General features: G+C 37.9%; 1 protein-coding gene across 16 annotated transcripts in view; it reads left to right on the top strand.

Annotated features, from left to right (window-relative positions):
- The window catches only part of PPFIBP1 (PPFIB scaffold protein 1), a 175,915-nt gene that overhangs the window by 105,164 nt on the left and 46,349 nt on the right, over nt 1-24,402 (top strand). For all 16 annotated transcript variants that reach the window (XM_019668042.1, XM_019668044.1, XM_019668043.1 and 13 more), the window contains 3 exons: nt 10,888-10,986; nt 14,194-14,399; nt 22,856-22,942. In XM_019668042.1, the coding sequence (XP_019523587.1) occupies nt 10,923-10,986; nt 14,194-14,399; nt 22,856-22,942 (357 nt within the window). In that variant the 5' untranslated portion in view covers nt 10,888-10,922. The remainder of the gene's footprint in view (nt 1-10,887; nt 10,987-14,193; nt 14,400-22,855; nt 22,943-24,402) is intronic.

Below are 24,402 nucleotides of genomic sequence, written 5' to 3'. Positions count from 1 at the left end.
TCTCTCCATCCATAGTCCATGGCTGCAGTTGCCAATCAAAATACTGTATACACACTTATTCCCAAGATACACGTCCAGTGTATCTCCTCCAGAGCAGTGCTTCTCCAACCATCTCTGGTGAAGGACCAGGTTCCTCCCCTCCCCCAATGTATCATGGATTGATTCTTTCTGTAAAATTCAATTTAAAAAAATTGGGTGGGACAGAAAAGTTATCACATAATTGGATATCACAGGCAGGTCAGGTTGCTATAAAATTTTCTAAATACTTATTCTGAATTTCTGTTCTTATCTCTTAGTAGACCAGAAACAATTGGGGGACGAACACCAGTTCACAGACCCCATTTTATTTATTTATTAAAGATTTTTATTGGGGAATTGGGGGATGGGAACAGTGCTGGGGAATTTGGGGAAGGGGAACAAACAAGTTGCTGTCCTTTTGTTCTTCAGTCTAGTTGTGGAGGACGTTGCTTCACTGGCCCAAGTTGGCACCATCATTGCGCTCTTCCCGGGCAAGGCAGATCAGTCGCCGGCTTCTGGACGGCCGCTCACTGCGGCTGCTGGCCGCTCACGCTGGCTGCTGGCTACACACGGTAGCCCATGGCAACCCACTGCCACAGGGGTTGCAGCTTACACCGTCGCCGGCGACTCAAGGCAGCCCAGCTCCAGGTTGAGCTGTTGTTCAGCATCTTAGCTGTAGAGGGCAGTGTCACTGGCCCTCATATGTGGGATCCGAACCAGGGCCCTCTGGCTTCCCAAGCCAGCTCTTAACCAATGCGCCACTCAGCCGGCCCTCACAGACCCCATTTTAAATAGCACCACTTTAGAGCAGTCTTTCTCAAATGTTTTTGATCTAGTGTAAGATACACTTTCTTATATTATGATGCAATACATATATATCCATGCCCACATAAACACACACACTCTGAAACCACTGGTATGTCAGCCTCCTAAAGGCAGAAATAGTTTTCTTTTATTGCTTGTCTTTCTGTTCTATCACTGTTCTATCTCCAGTACCTGGCACAGGTATTGAAGGTAGGCCTTCAATATTTATTGCATGCAAATATGTACATAATAACTGAATCAAAAGTTTCACAAAACAGTACTTAAGCTTTTCTTGTGAGACACTCTGATGTTTTCTGTTTTATTAAATAAATGTTGACTGCAATCTACTAAGTTTATTTCCCTATCTTCTAATCTTAGGGCTTATGACCCATGGTTTATAAAACACTTCTTTAGAGGGTGCTTATACATAGGCAACTTGTCCTTTCCCTCCCTTTCAGAGCTTTGAGTAGCTATTATGCACCCCTGCCCTCCGTAGGATGCAAGTCTGGGTCCCACATCCCAGAAATGCCTACCTTATAGCCAGCTAAGGCTAGGTTGGTAGACCTGGGTAGGAAACTAGGAGAGAGATGAGTCTACAGGTGGTTTGGGTTAGTGTGGGTTGGAAAATTAGAAGTTAAAACCTTCTCAGGCCCGCTGAGATTCCTCCATCATATGGGGAACTAAGTTTGCAAACTCTTAGGAATAATGTCATTCCAAAGTAGCACAGTGAATTTGGTTCTCCTACATCTTGAAGAGCATGAAAATTTATTTTGTAAAATTGTAGATAGCAAGGGTAATAGCAATGATCAAATGTATCCGCATTTATCTTAAAAGGTAAGGTGAGGAGATAGGTTTCTGTCTTAATCAGTTAAGAGGAAGGTCATGCTATTAGCCAAAACAGGGAATATGGGAGTTAAGATAGTTATGACATGAACGTGTGCATGTTTGAGGAGCCGCTGGAGCATAGCACCATGCTGCAGGCCTTTGATGTCCACCACACAAGATATTGGGGATGCAGAAATCAGAAACACAGTCTCTGTTTTCAAGGAGGGTACAGCTTAGTTAAGGAGGCAAATACTGTAAGATTAAGGCTTTCCTGGAGTCATGCAATGGCTGCTCAGAGAGGGGTCAGCAAGGCCTTAGAGGAAAGGATGCTGAGCTGAGTCTTGAAAGCATGTGTACCAGGGCACAGAAGGGTGGTCGAGGCAGAGAAAAAGCAGCTCATGTGACAGCACAGAGAGAGAAGAGAGCAGGGGTGTGTTCAGAGGAGGCTGTGTTGTGCAGCATGAGAGGCCTGCAGGATGGGTATAATTTGGATTAAAAGCTTGCGAGAAAGGTCAAGGTTGATGATCCTAGTCAGGGCACACTGGCTATTGGATAAATGCCAACTGAATCAGTGGGAGACATACTTGGGAACAACATGGGTTTTGGACTCAGATATTACTTCCTGAGTTACCTTGGGCAAATTCCTAACTCTTTGTGCAGTCATAATACCAATAATAATAGATACAGAGAAATGGTAATTCTTTCGATTTATCACAAGACCTTCAGCTTTACTGATATTTTAATACACATCAGTTTTTCATGGTAGCAGCATCCTCTTATGGAAGAAGTAAAGAATCTTGGCTTATTGTATGAACCTTTTTATCAATTCCCTTCATTTCTAAATATTCATAGCACAGATCTGAAAAGCTCGTTTCCTTTTATCTTGTCCTGTGTTTTCCCTTGCTGCTTTATTTATTTGAATACTTACCAGCTTTGCCCCATCATTTTGTGGCTCTTCATTTTAGTGAGCAAGAGAAGTAACTTTTACTAATGCACAGCTATTAATACTCCCTCTTTTATGCTCTGCCTTACGATTCTCTATCTGTGAGATGCTATTCCATTTTCTGAGTGTGTGCTTGTTTATGCAGGTGGTTAGCATAAGTATTTTTTTGTTTGGTTTGTAAATATTTGATGAGCCCTTGGTATGCTTGAGGTTATGATAGAAAAATAAAATATTTAAGGCAATATATTATGGTCAGAGGGGTTTGAAAATCCTATTGTCTAGAGATATGAATGAAACATTTAAATATTTTATTATATTTCAAATATGTGAAAATGTAGATAGACTAGTATAATGTTACCCAATACTTATCACCCACCTTCAATAATGATCAAATCGTGGCTAATCTTGTTTCATCTATATCTTTATCCTATTCCCGTATTTATGATTTTAAAGCAAATTCCAGCTATTGTATTACTTCATCCATGAATAGTTGGCTAAGTATCTCTTAAAAAATAAAAGCTCTTAAAAGAACTATAACTTAAAAATTAAAATAATTCTTTAATATTTTCAAATATAGTCAGTGTTCACATTTTCATTTATGTCATCAATATTATACCTATTTTACAGTTAGACACATTTTGCAAATGTGTGTTACCCCTGCTGCCAACATCCTCAACTTTTTCTGTTTTCAACACTTTCCCTGCCTCTTGACCCCCACTTTGTACCGTGTTTCCCTTTTCCCGTGATTCTGAATTCATTTTCTTAGGGATGTTAGAGCAGATGGGAGGTGAAAAGGATTTGGACTAATACTGTGGGGGGAAGGAAGTATGTGATGACAGATACATAGCAGAGAACCAGAAAGCAAGGAGGGATTGCTTAAGAATCTTAACATGTTGCAGACATAAAGACTTAGTAGTTAAAGTTAAAAGGGAGAGATTTTTTTGGACTAAACATACTTGCTTCTTCAGAGCTGTTATTTCTGGATCAAAAGTAAGAATCGGGGGCTGGGGAGAGGAGCTCCGTCCTTGTTTACCTTGGTAGCCGGTTCCAACCTCATCTGGGTGGGGCTTGTCCCAAGAAGAAAGAGGGCCCCTGATACACTCTCATTCCATACTGTGATTGCGCCTGAGAATCCCAGGGCCAGCTTGTAAAAAACCCGGCTGCTGGGCCCTGCCCCTGGAGTTTCTGATGCAGCAGGTCTAGGGTGGAGCCCAAGCATTGACATTCTAACTAATCCCAGGTGATGCTACTGCTGCTGGTCCAGGAACCACAGCTTGATAACCACTGATATTCCTTCCTACTGCCTTTGGGTCTTTTCATTTTTAAGACATTTTCTCTTTCCTAAGATTGTATTGCTGCATACGTTGGAAATCATTGTATACTTGATTAACATCCCTAGTAAGCATCTTGGGAAAAAATTGGTGAGAAATCTGTGGGTAATTTATAGGAAAAGATGTTGTTCTAATAATGACCACATAATAATAGGGCACTCGACCAGCCTAGTGGGATGTATGTAAACTTTCTTTCAGTGAAGGGATTTCTTCTTTTAAGTGTCTTAATCTCAGTGTACTGTACCCGTCTCTGGGCACAAAATTAGAGGTTCTCTTTCAAACCTGAACATTTTACCTAAGGAAAGCTGAGAAAGCTAAGACAAATGTCTTTCTAACCAAAGTTGAAAACAAACTTTATAATTTTCATACAGCCTTGCCTTCTCCACAGAGAGACTGGGCAGCCAGACTGACTTAAAACATCAGTTAGTCAGCAACCTTGCAAAAAATTTTAGTTTTCTGCCAACCCTTTAGCCACCACACCCATTGCTGGAACTTTCCCTGATATTTTATCCCATTCAAATCTGCTCTAAATGGGTCCTAACCAAGCTTGAAATATACACAAAACATGCTTCTGTTGGGACTTTCTTTGACACTTTAATATATGAATATTATTCCCAGTAGATTACTTCTCTAAGACTTTTCCGAGCTTATTTTTATTAAGCCATTGGAATAGAAAACTACTAGATTGAGGACTCCTGCAAACACAGCTGGTCCTCTCAGTTTGTATCACCCAATAAGTAAGGGGTTTCTCCAGTTCGAACTATGACCTTGAACCCAAACCTCATTCCTTTGTTGTGGTAGTTGTATTTCCTGGTAGCTTTTCCTTCAGCAAGTCATTCAAAGAAGTATATAGTAGCTGTTTAGAGTCTAGAAATGACCTTGCTAGCATGTGAGAATAATTAGATGTCGAAGTTTTAATTTTCTAAATGGTTTTGTCCACCCAAAAGACCAAATTATAATCAGGTTTCTGGGTGAGCAAAGAGTTAGAACAAAGGGACGTGGATATTCTGAGTCTTTTAATTTGGACCTCAGATCTGTAATTGGATTATTCATTATCCTTGATTCATGACATTATCACTGTAAGTCCATGTATTTCCTATTATAGTAATTCATTTAGTTCATTTTAAAATATAATTTTTAATTTCTAACAATCACCCTTATTCCTAATTTTAAAAATTTGAGATGAACTCTGTATACAGTGAAATAATACATCTTAAATGTATAGTTTGATGAGGTTTGATAAATGTATAAACTTGTGTAACCAACACCTGAATCAAATATTGAAAAGGAAATCCTCCAGTATCTCCTTTAATTATTTGCCACTTCCTGCAAGTAACTATTGTTCTGCTTTCTATCACTATAGATTGCCTGTTCTTGAATTTCATATAAAAGGAATCATACAGTACAGTTGTTTATATCTGGCTTCTTTTGCTCAACATAATGTAGCACGTATCAATAGTTTAATCTTTTTTATTAGTTTCAGATGTACAAAACAATACACTAGTTATACTTTTCACCCCTCACAAAGTGACAACCCCTCCCCCAATCCACCCTGCCCCGATATCATACATATCAATTACAATTCCATTGACTCCATTCCCCACACTATACTCCACATCCCGTGACTATATGTATATTAAATTATAGTTAACATACAATATTATTCAACATAAGCTTCAGGTGTACAGTGCAGTGGTTGAGCATCTACACCGTCCATGAAGTGGTCTCCCTAACAAGACGTGACCATCTGACACCCTACAAAATATTTACAACATTATGAATTATATTCCCCAAACTGTCTTTCATATCCCTGTGGCAGTATTGTAGTTACCAATTTATGCTGTCTAATCCTTTCCCCTTATCCCTCATCCCCACCCCCTCCCATCTAGCAATCATCAGTTTTTCCTCTATATATCTCTGAGACTATTTCTGTTTACTTTGCTCATTTATTCAGTTCTTTAGATTCCACATATAAGAGAGATCATATGGTATTTGTCTTTCTCCGACTGACTTATTTCACTTAGCATAATGTTCTCTAGGTCCATCCATATTGTTGTAATAGTTCAGTCTTTTTAATTGTGGAGTGATATTCCATTGTATTGGAATAACATCCATTGTATTAAGCATGTGAGGACACCCAGGGGAATCTTCCTCTCAGAAATGGCTTTGAGGATATAGGAAAATCTTTTTAAGAACATGGGATTTTCTGAAGCCTTTTTATTTAGCCTTTCTATTTTTAAAAATACTTTGACCCAGCCATGACAATTGACATAGCTTTATCAACACAGATGCTCACTAAATTAGGCAGCCTCTAAAATAACTCAAGCCATGGGCAAGTCAGAATTTTAATATATATGGAAATTCTATTCTTAGTATTAGTACTTTACCACTCAGGTGGCTATTCTTAGTCTTCTGTGTAGTCCTTTAAAGCCCATTTGGAACTTACTGAGACTTATTTTGTGGCTTTGCATACGTGGCCTATCATGGTGAATGTAACATGTGGATTTGAAAAGAATGTATATCTGCATTTGAGTGTTTTGTTCTATAAATTAAATTAGGTCAAGATAGTTGATGGTGTTGTTCAAATCTTCTATATTATTACTGGATTTTTTTCCCTACCTTGTGTACCATTCCAAAAGAATGTTGAAAAAGAGGAACAAATGACAGATGGAACAAACAGAAAAAAAAATGGCAGGACAGTAAACTTAAATCTAACCATATCATCATTTAGATTAAATACGAATGGACTTAATTCATGTAATTCTCCCTCAATTGTGTTGTTTTTTGCCTCATGTATTTGGAAGCTCTGTTATTAGTTGCAAAAAAAAGTTGTAATTGTGATGACTTGACTTCCTGGTGAATTGACTCTTAGTATTATAAAATATCTCTCTTTCCAGTAACATTTCTTGATTGGCAGCCATTTTTCTTATATTAATATAATCACTCCTGCTTTCCTAGGCTTACTATGTGCATGGCATCTCATTTTTCACTTTATATTTTTTATTAATAGCATATAGTTGGATCTGTTTTTTTTTGAAACCAGTCTGACTTTTAATAGTGTTTATTTCACTTATATTTAATGTAATTATACCATTGAGTTTAAAACTACCATCTTTCCATTTTATTTCTGTTTATCCCATCTGTCCATTGTTCACGATTATTGCCTTCTTCCAGATTAATTGCGGTTTTTATTAGTATTCCATTTCATCATCCTAATAGGTTTTCTATTTATATCTCTTTATTTTATAGTTTTAATGGATTACATTATATATTCTTAACTTACAACAGTCTCTCATGAATTCGTATTAAACGTCTTTGTATATAATGTAAGAACTGTACCCCTTCTATCCTTTGAATCAATAAGATTGTGATTTTCTTCACAAGTCCTAGTAACTCTGCATCACAGGGACTGAGAAGTGTCCACAGGTGAAAAGATGTATAAACATGAATCTCACTCATATGGTTCCCTTTAGTCAAGATTGAATTCCCTCCAGTTTTTACCTGCTTTTGTGGCTCTCTAATTTCTTCAAAATTGTCTTTATGTAGTGTTTTATGTTGCTATTTGTGGGACAATTTATCCTATAAAATATATTCTGCCATTATCAGAAATGGAATTCCGATTTTGTCATTTTAAATAATGCAGTAAGCATGTCTGAATTCATTACCTAACTCAAAAACTTGACATTGACATTCATTTACCCATGTAACTCTTTTTTTCAGCCTGTCCCCCTATGTCCCTGGTTTGAGGTAGCCATCGTTCTAAATTTCATGTTATCATTCCTTTTTTAATTTCTGCGTATGCTTACACTGAGTCTATATGTATTTCATATGTTTATTTGTATTTAATTATTTTTAATTTTATAAAACATCTTGCTGAATTGACCAGAGACTTATTCTTTTATTTGCTATTATGCTGCATAGATTTGTTCAGACTACACATACATTGCTTTAGTTTTGACAACTGTATGTAATTCCATTGTGTGAATATACCAGTTTATTCATCTGTTTTCATATTGATGGGCATTTGGGTCATTTCCACATTTTTGTCCTTGTGAAAAGTCCTACTGTGAACATCCGTGTATTGCTCCTGGTTATATACTTTGGAGTAAATAATGCTAGATTAAAAATGAATATGAATGTTTAATTTTAGCCCATTTTACATTCCCACCACCATTCTAGAAGGGATTCTATGAATCCACATCCACTATGATACTTGGTAGTGTTACAATTTTTTTTTCCCAACTGACTGAATATGAAACAGTATCACATTGTTGTATTAAATTCCTTGGTTATTAATACATTAAGCATCTCTTCACATTTTTATTGGTTAAAAGTGTTTCTTCTTCTGTTATATGTCTGTTAATGCCATTACCCATCCCATATTTTATCGATTCATAGGAGCTCTATATTTGGAATATCATTGAACTTGACCACAAGAGATCTTTGGCCTTTGAATTCGTCATTCTCCCCGATTTCCCCATTTAATTTGCAAACCCTTCCAAACTCCTGACCCCCCTTGTCCTCCATTTTTAAACCCTAACCACCTACCAGCTTTGCCATATTTCATACATATTTATTGTTCTTACTGTGTTCTCTTTACAGTTACATGTAGGCTGTTACATGATAAGTATAGAGATCAAGAGTAAGCATTTATAAACTTATAACAATATAATATTGTCATCATATTTCTATGATAGTAGACAAAGGATTGATCTCTGAAGAATTAGAATTTTTTTTAAAAACAGGTTTTCACCACTTTGAAAAGCATGGCCTACGTTCTTATATCTCTAGCTATACCATAGCATTTGAAAGCCTCTATGAACAGAACAGTGAAGAAATTGATAACTACTTGTTATAGTTGAAAGTGTTCATGCTCTATACAAAATATAATTGCTACCAAAGGCAAATACAGTAATACCTTGGTTTGTGAGCCTAATTCGTTCCGGAAAGAAGCTACTCATATTGCAGGACATCTCTTGTTTACTATGTTAAAATGTACTTGGTTTGCGAGCATAATTTGTTCCAGAAACAAACGACTCGTATTGCGAGACATCGCTCGTTTACCAAGTTAAAATGTATTAGAAATGTTTGCTCATCTTGCAGAACACTCGTAAACTACAATACTCACAATCCAAGGTTTTACTGCATTTGTTTTTCTGATTTAGTGAGGCAATGAGAGTTTTTTCAAGGTATCGCTTTCTTTTGTTAGTATTCCCCATGTTTCTATGTTTATAGCTGAGCCTGACATGACTTGTATTCATCTTTTGTTTTCAGTATATATTGAGTATCACAATTTTAATATAGTTTTTTCCTTTCTTAAAATGTGTATACGTTTTTTTTTGGCACCGTGTGTGTGTGTGTGTGTGTGTGTGTGTGTGTGTGTGTCTCATAATATCTAGAGCTCTTTGAAGTTCAACTTTTAAAATGAAAGGGAATGCAAGCCACTTAATTATATGAAAGTCAACGACTGTATGCTACTTTTCTTAATCCTTTATGTTTGCAATTTTTATGTTTTAAGTTTTCCACCTGAAGCATGATTATTAAATTGATGCCCCACCTCTCTGAACTGTGCACTAGCTAAATGTGCAAGTAAATTTTTGAGAACTGCCTAGGTTTATAACCTCACTTGTTAACCCTCTGATGTCTGGGTGACTGTAAACACTTTCCTTGGGAATTTTTGTGCTGTAGGATTTCCACATAACACTGTAGTGATAGTTTATACTTCCTGAAGTGAGTAAAGTTCTGGCAAATCTTTAGATGCAGTCTATAAAAACTATAAAATCAAAGTAATATTTCACAATGATTAAATGGCATTTTATTGGAACGAATATCCAGTAGAGAACTGATCCAAGAAGCTGTTTATCAGAATTGTAAATATGTTTGTAAAAATAAAGTGATAAGTGAAATCTGGCTGCTTGGAAACAGAGGGCAAAGGTTTCTGTTAAACAGCGTAATCGTTATTTCCCATGTTATTTGCTACACAACAGCATCTGCAAAGTAGCAAGAGCCTCCCTTAGGCCTGTTGGGAGAATTTATATGAATGCTTCGTCAGGTTCCTGAAATGCATTAAATAATATTGAAAAGCACATAATTTGACTTTTTCCTGTTAATGACCAAATTTTTTGCAAGGATAATTTCGATTTTTTAACAGGCAAAAGAGTGAGTAGATTTTGACACAATTTCAGTATAAACCTATCTTTCAGATAGGATCAAATAAACAGAAATTCAATATTATAGTGGCAATAAGACAGATGTAGGTTAAAAACTGTTTTGCTTTACTTGCTATGTTTCCATGCAAAAATCAACACACATATTTGGTCTCAATTATAAAATGGAAATGAATTTATCCATTTTATAGGGTTGTTGTTATGATTAAGGATTATAGATAGTTTGTGTAAATATATAGGGACCACTGGAGGCATTCAGTACATGGTTACTACTGTTACACTGTAAAATAACAGATTTGTGTGTGTTTAGTATATATGTTCATGAACCATTTTCTTAGGCAAGTCTTATGATAATTTTCTATATAGAAAAAATAAAAAAGCAAAATTAAAAGAGCAGAGACTGGGTAAGGCTGGTGCAGGGAGAAAGAAGTCTTGTCTACCCAGCATGCCTCATGACCCTCAGCAAGGTTCCACAGCCATCCCCGATGCCTTTCACAGGGACTGAGAGCTTTACAGAGTACAGCATGGAAACCGTTCCACTGGATTTTAAACACCTTGAGTGCAAGAACTGAATCTTACTTATTTTATTAACTGACACAGGTATAGCATATGGTCATGCTGTACAGTAGATGATTATTGGCCACACTTGTTAAATGCTTCAGTTAATTCAGCTCTGCTACTTCAGAAACTCCCCATATTTGCCTGCTAGGTGGAATTATCATTTGAAATTGAATGAGCAAACCTGCCAGGAAGCGTGTATCATTTAGAGGATGTAATGATGATATCATTATTTTTTCAGATCTAGGTTGGAATTTGCCCTTGACAAATATCAAAATGATGAGTGACGCAAGTGACATGTTGGCTGCAGCGTTGGAGCAAATGGATGGTATTATAGCAGGTAATCTGCATCCTCTAAAAAAATGGAATCATGCCATTTATTCTGCTCTCTTGGCTTTTTCATTGTAATTCTTTTATTACCTTTCCACTTTGTTATTTTCATTTATTGTCTCTCTCCACTGATACTCTCTCTAGGGTATCATATTTGTCCCTCTTCTTCATTTTCTACCAGAATTATTCTTAAATTTTATTTTAAAATGTCAAGAATTTCAGTACCATCCTAGGCTTCTGATCAAGGATAAAGAATCTGTTTTCCGGGTGACTTGGGTGCTGGCCGTCTGTGGACCACACTTGGAGGGATACTGCTCTACCCAGTATCCATGAATGTTCTGATATGTTCCCTTGAAGTTAACACTTTTCTGCCAATGACTCTTACATCCAATTACTTTTCCAATTCTTTGCTAAGCTTCAAGTCCCTATCTCTAATTGCCAATCAGATATCTCCCCTGAAATGTCTTGTATAGACACATCAGTGTCATTATTTAAAAAATTGAGTTCATTATGTTTCCCCCGAAACCCTTCTAGTAGTCTTCGGCTAATTTCATAGCCCTTCATCCACACAGTTTCCTAAATAGAAGTTTAAGTCGTTCTACGCACTTTTGTCCCTCATGTTCCCCAACTTAGTTAATCAGTTCTATCCATTTGCCCTCTTACCAAATTCTACCATTCCCTTTTTTCCCTCTCTAAAATCTGTCCTGTCCTGCTTTATCTAAGTAACACTCTTACTGATGTTCCTGACACTCTTGCTTTCCTGCTCTAGTCCGTCTTTCTCTAAACCACCAGAATCTCCTTTCTAAAACACAGTCTGATCCTGTTACTTCCTTGTTAAGAATCTTCAGCAATTCTCTATTATGGGAGCTGAGCAAAAGCAGCAGACCTTTGCCTCCTTGTTTTCTCATCATGGCTAAGGGGACCGACTCGTAGGCGAACTCTTTCACTCCCATGCAGCCTCCCAAAAGTGATGGCTCCCTAAGGTCTCGTGTCACATTTTGTATTTTGCCCTTTCTGTATTTAGGAACCCATTACAATGGGAAGAGGTTGAATGGGCTATTGCGTGGGGTTGTACCTGATGAGCAGGGTCAGGATACAGTTGGCCTCTACTGCTCCTGGATTCTAGTTGTCGTGCCTCAGCTGCTTATCTTTTCTTGTCATAAATTTGATCCTACTCTGTTTGGGTGGTTTCAAGAAACCAAAAGTGTTTTCCTTTTCAGAAGGTTCTCTTTTTGAGGGAAGTGGCATGTCATGGTTTGGCGTCCTTTGTTATACTTATATGTCCTGGAGATCCGACTTCAATTTGACCTCCTTTGTAGATAAGACCATACCTTAGAGGTACTGTATTCAGTTCTTGGCATATCATTTTCAAAGGGTAATTGGAATACTGAAACTTATCTAGAGGAGGTTAGTATGAAGGCAAAGCATTTTAACCACCACATCCGATAAGGAATTGGTTACATTTAACCTAGAAAAGTGTATTGTTGCTCGGGGCATGATATGTGCTTTCCAGTAGTTGAAGGACTATTGTGTGGGAAAGAGATTGTATTTGCCCTGTCAGAATTTCAGAAAACATAACTAGAACCAATTGTAGGCTCTTACCAGAGGTTTGAACCTTACACTTATAGTGAAACTGCTGACCAGAGAAGTGCTATTTCTGCAACAGGAGTTGAAGGATTTACATTTTATATATTCCACTAGATCGGTGTATTTGTTCCTGTCAACATTAGAGTTATTAAGAAAATCAAGATTCCTCAGGTCCCACCTCAAACTAAGTCAGTCAATAGCATTGTGGGTAGGATCTGGATTTATGTTTTCAAATTAACATCTGTTAATACCTCCAACTGAGGTGAGAGAGAGGAGGAGAAATGACTACAAACATTTAGGGAATTTTTCTAAATACACACCTCTCCCTTATCCTCACTTTGTTTTGTGACAGAGACTTAACAGAATAGAGGGTTATCATAGGCTCGTGTATTTTTAGTAATATCATCCAGCGATCCTAATGCTTAAAACTGATGGAATAGGACATTTGACCTTGTCTGGTTTTCAATGCTCTTCTGTCCCTCCCTCCCCCTGACATATTCTCCTCAATGTATATTTTTCTGCGTTCTCATCTCAGCTTTACAGGGTTCCTGAGGGGATTGATTATGAGGGTTTTGTGAAGCATTTAGTTAGCCTTGTGCCTAATATATCAGTGGTTGCCATTATTCGAGTTTGGCAGATTTTGGTCCAGATCATTTGGCCCAGTGTTAGGAAGATCAATGGAATGGATTAGCTGAAAGGGAGTTTCTCTCCCCATTGTTAGCGCTGATCAAGTCAGATGGCCAACTGGAGAGAGAACTTACACATTGTTTCACAGGTCTCACCCAATTGTAAAACCTTCAGATTTATGAGGTGATAGCCTAAATATCATAATTATTGTTAAGTATAAAGTCAGTATTTATATTTGATAGTATGCATATTTGACAGACCAAAAAAACAAATCTAAGAGATGAAGAGATATATATGAATGCTTTCAGAATGGGCTGTGGGTCACTTATGTGGATTGAAGTAGCAGAATGTTTTCTCAGTAATAGAAAACAAAAAAGGCTGTAAAACTGTTTTTTAAAGCTAAAATTAGCAAGAGAATTTGATGCTAGGCTGCAAACAATCACGGGGAAAATGTTTACATACACATGCCCGTACATACTCGTACATATACAAATATGAATATGCACATGTAATTGTTGAACTTCTTCAGAGATTAAATTCTGGCAAGTTAACTGGGAGCTTGCCCTCTTACCTTTGAAATTATGCTATGCAATTTCCACCTCATTGCGTAACTTATTTATAGGTAATTTAAAGACTTTACGGGCCCTAAAATTTGTGTTTTTTGGAATGCATGGCTCCCCACAAACTGATGTGCTACCTTCTTATCCCTTATTTCTATGAGGTCAGCACATCTTATACCAAAGCCCGCTATACTCTTACTGTATCACACAGTTGGCCTCCCTGTTAGGTATTTGACCACTGATATTTACTGTCAATTATATAGTTTGAATTTTTGCACCAGATAACTATGCCTCGGAGAGATTTCCACGATTGAATTATCTTTCTGTTTCTTATTTTGGTTATTGCTCACTGTGACTGGACTTGCTTGCCACCTTCAGCTTTGGTTTGTTATCGAATATAAATTCAGTTGCTTTCTCTGTGATTTTCTTGTTTTTAAACCTAGGCTCTAAGGCCCTGGAATATTCCAATGGGATTTTTGACTGCCAGTCTCCCACTTCCCCATTCATGGGAAGCTTGCGAGCTCTGCACCTTGTGGAAGACCTGCGTGGATTGTTGGAGATGATGGAAACCGATGAGAAGGAAGGCTTGAGATGCCAGATCCCAGATTCAACAGCAGAAACGCTCATCGAATGGCTTCAGAGTCAAATGGTAGATGTCTGCATGTTTCCAATCCCATGCTGTGAATCTTTTTGCTGCTTATTCCAAAATTTAGAAAATAGGATAGCCAATTAGAACAAGAATAAAAATTATAGGGCAACAGGTTTGCCCTTAAGAGATCCCAATTCTATTTTGACTCTAAGGGTAATTTTTTAAAAAGTGCTGTTAGTGTACATACATTTCATGAGTGCCAGCAGGTCACCTGATTATTGCTACAGTCCTGGGCTAGCTTTTAGATTGTACCTGAATGACCTATTGTGGCTTAGAACACATAGTCCAGTAAGAGAAAAAACCTTGCACATAACAGATGCTCTCCCAGTAATATTGGGCAGTTTACTGTAAAAAGCTATTCTAAATAGGCAGTACAGTGAATAGATAACCTCAAAAAGCAACGGAGGTTTGTAGCAATATTTGATATGAAGTGCCATCTAGTGGTTTGTGGCAGTTATTTCAATTTCAGAGTGTGAGTCAAGTTGTGGAGTTGGGTTTTAAATGATGTTCTTAGTCACTGAACAATGAGATCTCTTTCTAGGCATCCTTCTCAAAAATTGATGCTATGGCAGATTTGCCCTTTCCCTGAACACATTGATAAATACCATGGTTTTAATAATGTGTCAAACACATAAAATCAGAATATCACAAAAACATATCCAAAGGGAAGATAGAAAAAGTATTATTTTGTAAGTATTTAAAGGAAGTTACATTAATAAGCTTATGAATTAATTGTGTTTATATAAAAGCTAATGAAAATTGTATGAAAGAATTAAGATCTATTTTTAGATCTGTGGTAGAAATGGAATAAGCTGTTTTCTTTGGGAACCGTAATCTACATCCTACAGCTAAAACTTGTTCACATGATGTGACACAAAATACTGGTGCCACCAACCAGTGCCATGTTGAGTGTCCTTATGTCTCCAGCCAAGGTGCTTCCCCCTTTCTGAGTGCAAATAGTACAGTCATGTTTTAGTGGTGGTGCAGCTACACAACCTTGACAGAGCTAGTTTATTTTTTTGTAATACATGATGCCTTGTTATTATACTTTATATTTGTTCTGCAGGTTTCTCCTCCAGAGATTTAAGTATCCAGCTTTGCTGATTTCTTTGGGGAATTGCTTCATGCTCTAAAATTAGATGTTTCCTGGAATATTCCTTAGGCTATGTCTACTTCCTGTCTCACCCCTTCTTTACCCTAGATTTTTCTGATTATTCGGCATATAATAGGAAAGGCATTTACTAGTGGGAGAAAAACCTATTCCTGGCCCACATTTAAGCCAGTGGCAGCCATAGCTTAAAGGTACCTATGCTTGAATTTTTAACTTGCGTCCAAAAACAAGTGTTGTCCGAAACAAAGTCTTGTGTCCAAACATTTCTGTTAACGCATACTCAATCTGTCCTGTTAACGTCTTTCTGGAAAAGAGTAAAAATGATGATGATGATACCTGAATAAATTGTATCATATCATCCACTCCTTTTTTAGAAACTTCCAATGACTGTTCACTTCTAGCTCAGAGTAAAAGCCAAATGCTGAGTCTGGATTGCAAGGCCTTATAGGACCCGCTCCTCATTATTTTTACACTTCCCCTCTTTCATTCCACTCTGGGCACATTGGCTTCCTCACTGATGCTCAGACATGCTGGGCAAACCGGGCTCAGGCCTTTGGACTGGCTGTTTACTCTGCCCGAAAAACTCTCCCCAGATGTCTGTATGGCTACTTTTCTCATAGTCTCCTGGTACTTACTTAAATGTTATGCTTTCAATGAGGCTTTCCCTGGCCACTATATCTAAAATTTCACATATTCATTCTTTGCGTTACATTTCCCTGCTTTGTTTTTTTTCTTAGCACTCACCACTTAGGTCCTATGGATGTGCCATATTTATATCATTTATTTTCTGTCCCTCCAACTGGAATGTAAACATCATGCATCAGAGAATTTTTTCTGTATTAAAAAAAAATCTATATCTGTGGTGCCTAGAATGACACCTGGCATATAGTAGGTGCACAATAAGTATATTTGTAATAAAGGATGCTCCTTGAATGATAAAATGGAGTGCCCATTTGAATGAACTAAGATTGTTTGTCGTGTTAAATTTATTCCTTGAATGCATAATGGCCTGTTAATTTGTATTTTGGGTTGCTTTCTGTCTTAATATTTGACTTTTTTATGTTAAATATCCACAAATGACAAATACTTTACACAACTTATGAATAGTCAGTTTTTATCCTAAAACAGTTAAAAAATAAACTAGAGGTGGATCCAGCAAGGTAAATTTTTTCAGTTAAACTTATTTATATTTATCCAATTTACTTCTATCTATTCCCTTATCTTGACCCCAATCCTCTGAAATTACATGTATTTGCTCAAGCACACAGAAAATGAAAGAATAAAGAAGAAAGATGGCAAAGCGCGATACCCAAATAGAGAAGAGGAGAGCTGGAATGAGTGTTTGGATGAATTAGGGCATAAGTATGAAATGAGTAGTCACAGCGTTAAGCCTGTGGTAGACTTTACTTTTAGAACCAAAAGGGAATTGAGACAGCTCTGAGAATCCAACAGGTAGAGAGGGTCTTAGGCTTACGATTTAATGATTTGCTGATAATATTAGATTCCTCCCACTTTAATATGTCAGAAGTTGCATTGTGTTTTGTGATCTTAAAAGTGGGATATGTACACATTTTAGCTGGAATTGTTTCTTTTTTCTTTCCTTTTTTTTTAACTAATAAGTTACACAGTGTAGTCAATAAATTCATAGGGACAGAAAGTAGAATAGTTGCCATGGACTGGGGGGAGGGAAGAATGGAGAGTTAATATTTAATGGGTACAGAATTTCAGATTTGCAAGATGAAAAAGAGTTCTGTAGATGGATGATGAAGATGGTTGCACACCAGTGTGAATATACTTAACACTACTGAACTGTGCACTTAAAAATGATTAAAATGATAAATGTTACATGTGTGTCTTACCACAGTAAAACATTAATAGTGTGATAAAAATTGATGGCATCTTAGAATTGAAGGAACACAGAATCTTAGCAAATTCCCCCTTTGTATTGTACATGGGGAAATTGCCAAAATAACAAATTAAGAAGGTCCTGTTGTAAAAAAGCAGCGAAGGCTAAAGAAGGCAGGATTATATCTTGGCAGTTACAGATGCAGACTCTGGAGACAGCAGACCTGAATTTTGATGTTGGCTCTGACTCTTTGAAGCTTGTATAATTTGGGGGAAATTTCTTAAGTCGTCTGTCTAGGTTTCCTCGTCTGTAAAATGGGGATGATGGTTTCTGTCACACAAGACTGTGAATACCCCATAAACTAACATATGTTGAATGCTTATCAGTAAGCCTGGTGGATGACTAGTCAAAAAGGTAATACTGAAGTGTGGGTTATAGAGAGTAGAGGGAAAACGTTGAACAGGACCCCTTTGCCTTGAGTAAAAGAAAGGGTTGGGTCCATTTCCAAGAGGAGTTAGGTTACAAATTACTCATACATAGTTCACTGTTTTGACAAAAAAAGTACAGTCATGTCTCAGATTGTGAAGAACCTTCCGTAATATTTTAGAAAAGCTTATTAATGAATGATACTAGTTACATAATTAAGATTTCATTCATGTTTAGTGATGACCAATTTGAGAGTCCATGTACTTGCGATTGATACTAATCTTCTCATTAGTACAACTGGGCATTTGCAGTTCTGTTGGGTTGTCAGAAAAGTCATGACACATTTTTGCAATGAAAAACATAGAAAAATATGTCATGACTTTTCCGACAACCCGATAATTATTATTTTGCCCGGGCTAGGGATAATCCCGTGGTTTCCTGTAGGATGTAAGTTATTCCTTCACTACTAATTTCTGCTGCCCGTGTAATGTTTTCATATGATCAGAGGCTGGATAAGAAAAAAGAAAATAGTAATACTAGTAGCCATTACAGTGAAGGGGTATTCAACCTACAAGAATGAGTTTGTTTTAATAGGGTAGCTATACCTGGAACCTTCTAGAAATGAACAAGTATTTTTTAAGTCTCAGGCGTTTAACACAAATATTAACTATGGAGAAACATGTGCTTTAGCAAGCTCTGAGTTGAAGAGGGCAAATAGAGAAATGCATCCCTTTGAGACAAGCAAGTAGCTTTTGCTTCCTGGAGGTCTAACTTGATGACTTTTTTCACTAGACCAAGCTGATGGTTGTGACCTGAATCAGGTCATGAAATCCCAAAGTGTGTGATTATTTGGCAGTTTTAATTGTGAGGCAATCTCAAAATTAACAGATATTACAAAAATACGGTTTTCAACAGAGTGAGTGAAAATACTGATGATGATAACGCCAAATCAGACATCATCACCCATGAAATACATAGAGTATAAATGGGGTAAATGAAGTGTTCTTGGCTGGCTTCTGAACCTGTTAAATCACCAAAATAATTTCTATCTTATGTCTATGTTAAAAAATAGGTATTTATTCAAAATAGCTTTAAAAAGCATTTTTGTAAAAATAAAAATATTCATCATTTCAAGAGTTCAGACGTGGGGCATGTGTTCTCCCCAGGGCTGTTGGCTGTTCTCCCAAGTCCCTGACTCGCAGCCACACAATCCATCCCCAGCATCCGCTGATCCCTGCTGCTCTCTGACCAACTTCTCTTTTCATGTATGCCTCCAGGGAATGTGTTTTCAAGTCTCGGCAAACAAGGTACATCTTAAGATTGTCTCCCATGTGTGGTCATAGTTATCTGAGTTATGCAGCATGTCACTAGACATCCTGGCTAAAGTTAAAGCTGTTGTCTCCTTCGGCTTCTGGTAGACCTCTATGAAAAGTATCCACAGGCACAGGAAAACAAATGGACCAGGTCAGTAGAATTCTCAACTGAGAGAGGCCTGTGCAGTGTGATAAGCGAGAGATGCGCTTTTCATGAAATCCCCTGGCTACCGCTATTTGTTTGGATTGAGTAGAAAGAGAGTTCTCTGCTTTTATGAAAGTGAGTTAAGAACGAATAAGTGGCAAGAAAAATAGGGATAGCTTTTTTTGTTGCTCTCATGTTACCTTTCCAAAGTAGAAGAGAGATTCTTTTGCGATATCTACATCCTGTCACACAGCTGGCTTTCAGTAAACATTGAATAAATGAATGAATAATGGGTGAATGAATGTATGGTATGCTACTGCAGTAGGAGCTGGGCTTTAGCTTCTAGGACCCTTCTAATAATGTATCCTCCTGTAAATTGGAGAACTCAGGAGTGTACCTGTGACCAGGATAATGTAGTCTCAGCATGTACCCCTCTCCCCCACTGTAGAAGCTTTGGGAAGCATGGTAATGTGCGTGTAAATAAGGCAAGGAGGAGTTAGAGCCCATCTTCCCTATTCAAGTCACGTGTCTAAAAGCACCCTTCGGGAGGCCCTAAAGCTGCAGTTCTCAACCTGTGGGTCGTGACCCCTTTGGGGGTCGAATGACCCTTTCACAGGGGTTGCCTAAGACCATTGGAAAACAAAAAGATATTTACATGACGATTCATAACAGTAGCAAATTACAGTTATAGAGTAGCAGCGAAAATAATTTTATGGTTGGGGGTCACCACAACATGAGGAACAGTATTAAGGGGTTGCAGCATTAGGAAGGTTGAGAACCGCTGCCCTAAAGGAATCTGTCCAACTCACCCTGTGCGTGTTGACAGTGGATGCGCATGGACAAATGAGTGGGTGTGTGCATGCGAGCTTTGCCTGTGACCTCACTGAGCAGAAAACTTTTTTTCCTACCTTGTTGAGAGCCCGCTTGACAGCCGGGGCCCACCTGGATGATCAGGCCATGAACTCACCGAACAGGTCCCTGAGCAGGATTGATAGGCGCAAGGAAATGAGAAAAGAAAGAGATGGCATAGACACCAAAGTCGGGATTAGGAGGTTCACTAACTGCTGATGGCAGGTAGTGAGTGACAGCGTTTATTAAAAGGCATATTGCTTATATAGAAAGCAAGTTCCTTTTTTACCAGGAATAAATCTTAGCTAAGCATAGGGGATTTGGTAGGGGGTTTTGGGGAATGAGGAGCCAATGTTCCTGACTTAGGGGTTTGGAGATGAGATAATCTCTTGGCAATAAGTTACATGATTACATAGCATAGGCTAATAATATATTTTAAGTAAAGTGAAACTGAGGCAAATAGCAACTGTCAGCAAGTCCATGATGGAAAAGTCCCGAAGTTCATAAATCCAAGGTAGAAAGTCTCAAAGTTCATAAGTCCATAGACAGTGACATCTGAGGGTCTGGAGGTTGTGATTTAGGAACTTCTGCTTTTCCATGGCACAGGAGATGAGCTGGGCGTTGCTGGGTTACTGTTTTAGCAGTTCCCCTTTTGCTGTTCAGGTAACACGCAGTTTTGCAGTCTTTTTTTCTCAGCACACAGAACATGGGGGTCTGTAGCCACCTGCAGTCAGCCCAGGGTCTCATTATTCTGAGACGGCTCCCAACACTAGCTCATGAAATGGATTTGTTTATAAAACGTGTGTGGGGGGTTTTAAAAGCCCGTGCCTCCTGACGTCCTTCATCAAAACGAGGCATTTAAAGCTGTGTAGGGCCAGTCTCAGCACTTTCTTCAATTAAGAACATGCGTTATGCATCCTAGCTTTTGTCCAAAAAAACAATCCTCAAGAGGTTGCATAAATTTCATTTTCATGGTTGTTCCCAGGGATGGCAGTCGTCCAGGCCACTCTATCAGACTCCTTATAATACTTGTCATTTAATTCTGGGTATTTCAGTTTACAGTAGGAAGATAGTACAGTAAAACCTTGGATTGTGAGTAACTTGGTTTGCAAGCATTCCTCAAGACGAGCAAGCATTTCTAATACATTTTAACGTGGTAAATGAGTGATGTCTTGCGATACCAGTAGTTTGTTTCCTGAACGAATTACGCTTGCAAACCAAGGTATTACTGTATATGCTGTGGGAGCAGTGCAGGTATGTAGTCAAACAGCTGATGTTAATTTTATCCACTCTAAATTCACATTGCATGCTTACTAAATTAGCTTCTGATGCTTTTGTGGCCTCATGGGTAATATATCCAGTGTGCATAGGTTTTTAGAAGAAGCGTCCTGAAATTTTCTTTTTTTGTTAATGTTCCTTTTTATGTTGTTTCCCCCCCCCTTCCTAACACATGACTTTTATTATTCTCAGAATTTAGAGTAGAAACTGCATGAGTTGGCAAGGTAGAATAATAATGCCAGTTAATCCTGGAAAAATAATAGATCTCACTTGAAATGTGTGCTTGGCGGTAAGGATGTACAGTTTGTATTTTCTCTGATTCTAAATCCGAAGTTGTTATTTGATTTTTCAGTTGAACTCTGGATGGACCCATCTAGCCATCTTGGATTCTACTGGCTTTTATTTCTGTTGCATTTGAATGAGAAATGAGGAAATCCTATTGAGATCACATGTTATATGGTTACGAGCTATTTAAATGAGATAACAGGGACATATCACATGTACTACAATATTTCAAAATGACGTTTTTATGTGGTCTGCTCTCTGTAAGCCTTTTCATGTGTCTCCTTAATGACTTGAATTTATAAGACGACTGAGGAAAAAAATCTAACTTGCTTTCCCAATTTATACTTCTTTTGGCATTTATAGCATTCGTAAATATACCCAGATCTTATAAAAAGCCGGGGGTGGAGGGAGAGTGTCACGAGGGATGGGAAGGAAGAGAGAGCACTGAGCCGGATGCTGTGGAGGTTACAAGATGTTACCTGTTTACAAGCTCTTCCCAGGAGTGTGGCATAATGTTATATGAACCAGCAAACTCACAAGAAATTAGTGAACTCAGGACAGAAGGTCATAAATTGCCAATGCACGTGGCTAAGCAGTGCTGCCGGGGGAAGTCACTGCAGACTGAGAGCTTAAGCTTTGCGGGGAAGAGAGAAAGCCTTCAAAGAGGAAGGGAAGATTTATTCCATGATTTGGAGACTTAAGTACCAAGAAGAAGCCTGTGGTGTAAGTTGCCCCTGTCGTCTCCCATTTGCAGTCCTGGATTTGGGACTTTGGGAGGAGAGGGGAGGAACGAAAGGGCATCCCACTGTCCTATCCAGAATAAGGGGCACTGAGCATTCAAGGGAAAAATAGGGTTTTGTGCCCAACCACGCATGTGCAAAGCTTTGCATACCCCAGGTATGCATCCACCGTCTGTGAATATCAGCAGGCACTGTTCCTTTTGGGTCATTATTTTCTGCTTGATGAGAAGTTGTTTAGTTTGGTGAAAACATGCCTACATGCCTAACGTGCCTGTCTTACCTATTTTGAAGTAGAAAAACCAAGTTGCCTTCTCATATTTTCTATTAATGGCATTACTAGCTGTACTGAATTCAGTTCCGTTCGTTGCCTTGGATTAAAAGCAGATGCAATGTTGTATTTATCCACAGTAGTTCCATTTTAAAGAGGGTCGTCAGCCTTACCCAGATTACTTTTCTTTTTCAGACAAATGGACACCTACCTGGGAATGGAGATGTGTATCAAGAAAGGCTAGCACGTTTAGAAAATGATAAAGAATCTCTCGTTCTTCAGGCAAGTGATTTTTAAATGCTGTTCTTTCCTCATGACATACTTACAAAGACCATTTTAAATTGGGAGAGCAAATTCAGATGCTTACAGGAGCCAGACTGCTGATAGACATAAGTGCAGTAGGCCATCTGTACACAGTAGGGGGTGGTGAGGACTTGACAGAGCAAGGGTGTGCGAACCCAGCCTGAGGTGAGCAGCCCTTAACAACCTTAGCTTTTCAAGGACCAGTGTGATGACGGCACAAAATGTCATCTGATCTGATTTTCTGATTTGTCACCTGAGCTGATTTTTTAATATGTAGCAAAAATTCCAATTTTATAATATATATATATGGTATATAGCATACATACACACACAAACACAAACATACAACAGAGACTCGAATTGAATAAATACTTTTGAATCTGAATACATACGTATTTAATGTTTTTAAGTTTTTAAAATGATATGATGGACCAAACAAAACACAGCGTGAGTAGTGGAGTCCTGTTTATAGGCTAAATTTGAGTTTTCTTCTTCATGTTAGTTTTTTCCTATGTATGTATTTATTTAAATATAGTTGACATACAATATTATATTAGTTTCAGGTGCACAACATAATGACTCAACATTTATATACTTTACAAAGTGATCACCACGATAAGGCTATAACTGTCTGTCACCGTAAAATGTTATTAAGATGTTATTGACTGTAGTCCCATATGCTGTATACCACATTCCCATGACTTATTTGTTTTATAACTGGAAGTTTGTACTTGTTAATCTGCTTCACTTTTTCACCCATCCCTCACCCTCCTCCCCTCTGGCAACCATCAGTTTGCTGTCTTGAGTCTGTTTCTGTTTTGTTTGTTCGTTTGTTTTGTTTTCATAGATTCAACATATAAGTGAGATCCTATGGTATTTGCCTTTTTCTGTCTAGCTTATCTTACTTAGCATAATACCCTCCAGGTCCATCCATGTTGTTTTCAATGCTTGACAAATATTTTTACTTTGGTATTTTGAGCGAAATAAAGCATATTTACTAGGCTGGTGATCATTGGGGGAAAACTCAGAGATTTGCAATAGGCACTGAGGATGGAGGACTAACCCACTGACTCTTCATGGACCTTTGAGTTACACGTTGGCTTTGAACACATTTGTGGACAGTGGGGTCATGAAGGATATGGAATTTGAATTTTTTGAAAATTTTTTTTTATTCTTCATGAAGTAATAAACTTAAATAGTCCTTGATAACTTCTCTTTCAAACATTAACTCCATTTCCTCTCTTAATATCTAATATTAGCTCCCATCCTCACCTCGCCCCCCAAAAAGATAATTTATATACATGCTCTCTCATAAATGGCTGAAATCGTTTTTTTTTGTTTGTTTGTTTTTTTTAAAGATTTTTTATTGGGGAATTGGGGGGATGGGAACAGTGCTGGGGAATTGGGGGAAGGGGAACAGACAAGTTGCTGTCGTTTTG

This window comes from Hipposideros armiger, unplaced genomic scaffold (genome assembly GCF_001890085.2).
Source record: "Hipposideros armiger isolate ML-2016 unplaced genomic scaffold, ASM189008v1 scaffold_513, whole genome shotgun sequence".
Lineage (NCBI taxonomy): Eukaryota > Metazoa > Chordata > Mammalia > Chiroptera > Hipposideridae > Hipposideros > Hipposideros armiger.
The sequence above is the reverse complement of the archived record's forward strand: the minus strand, read 5'-3'. Positions and strand labels throughout refer to the sequence as shown.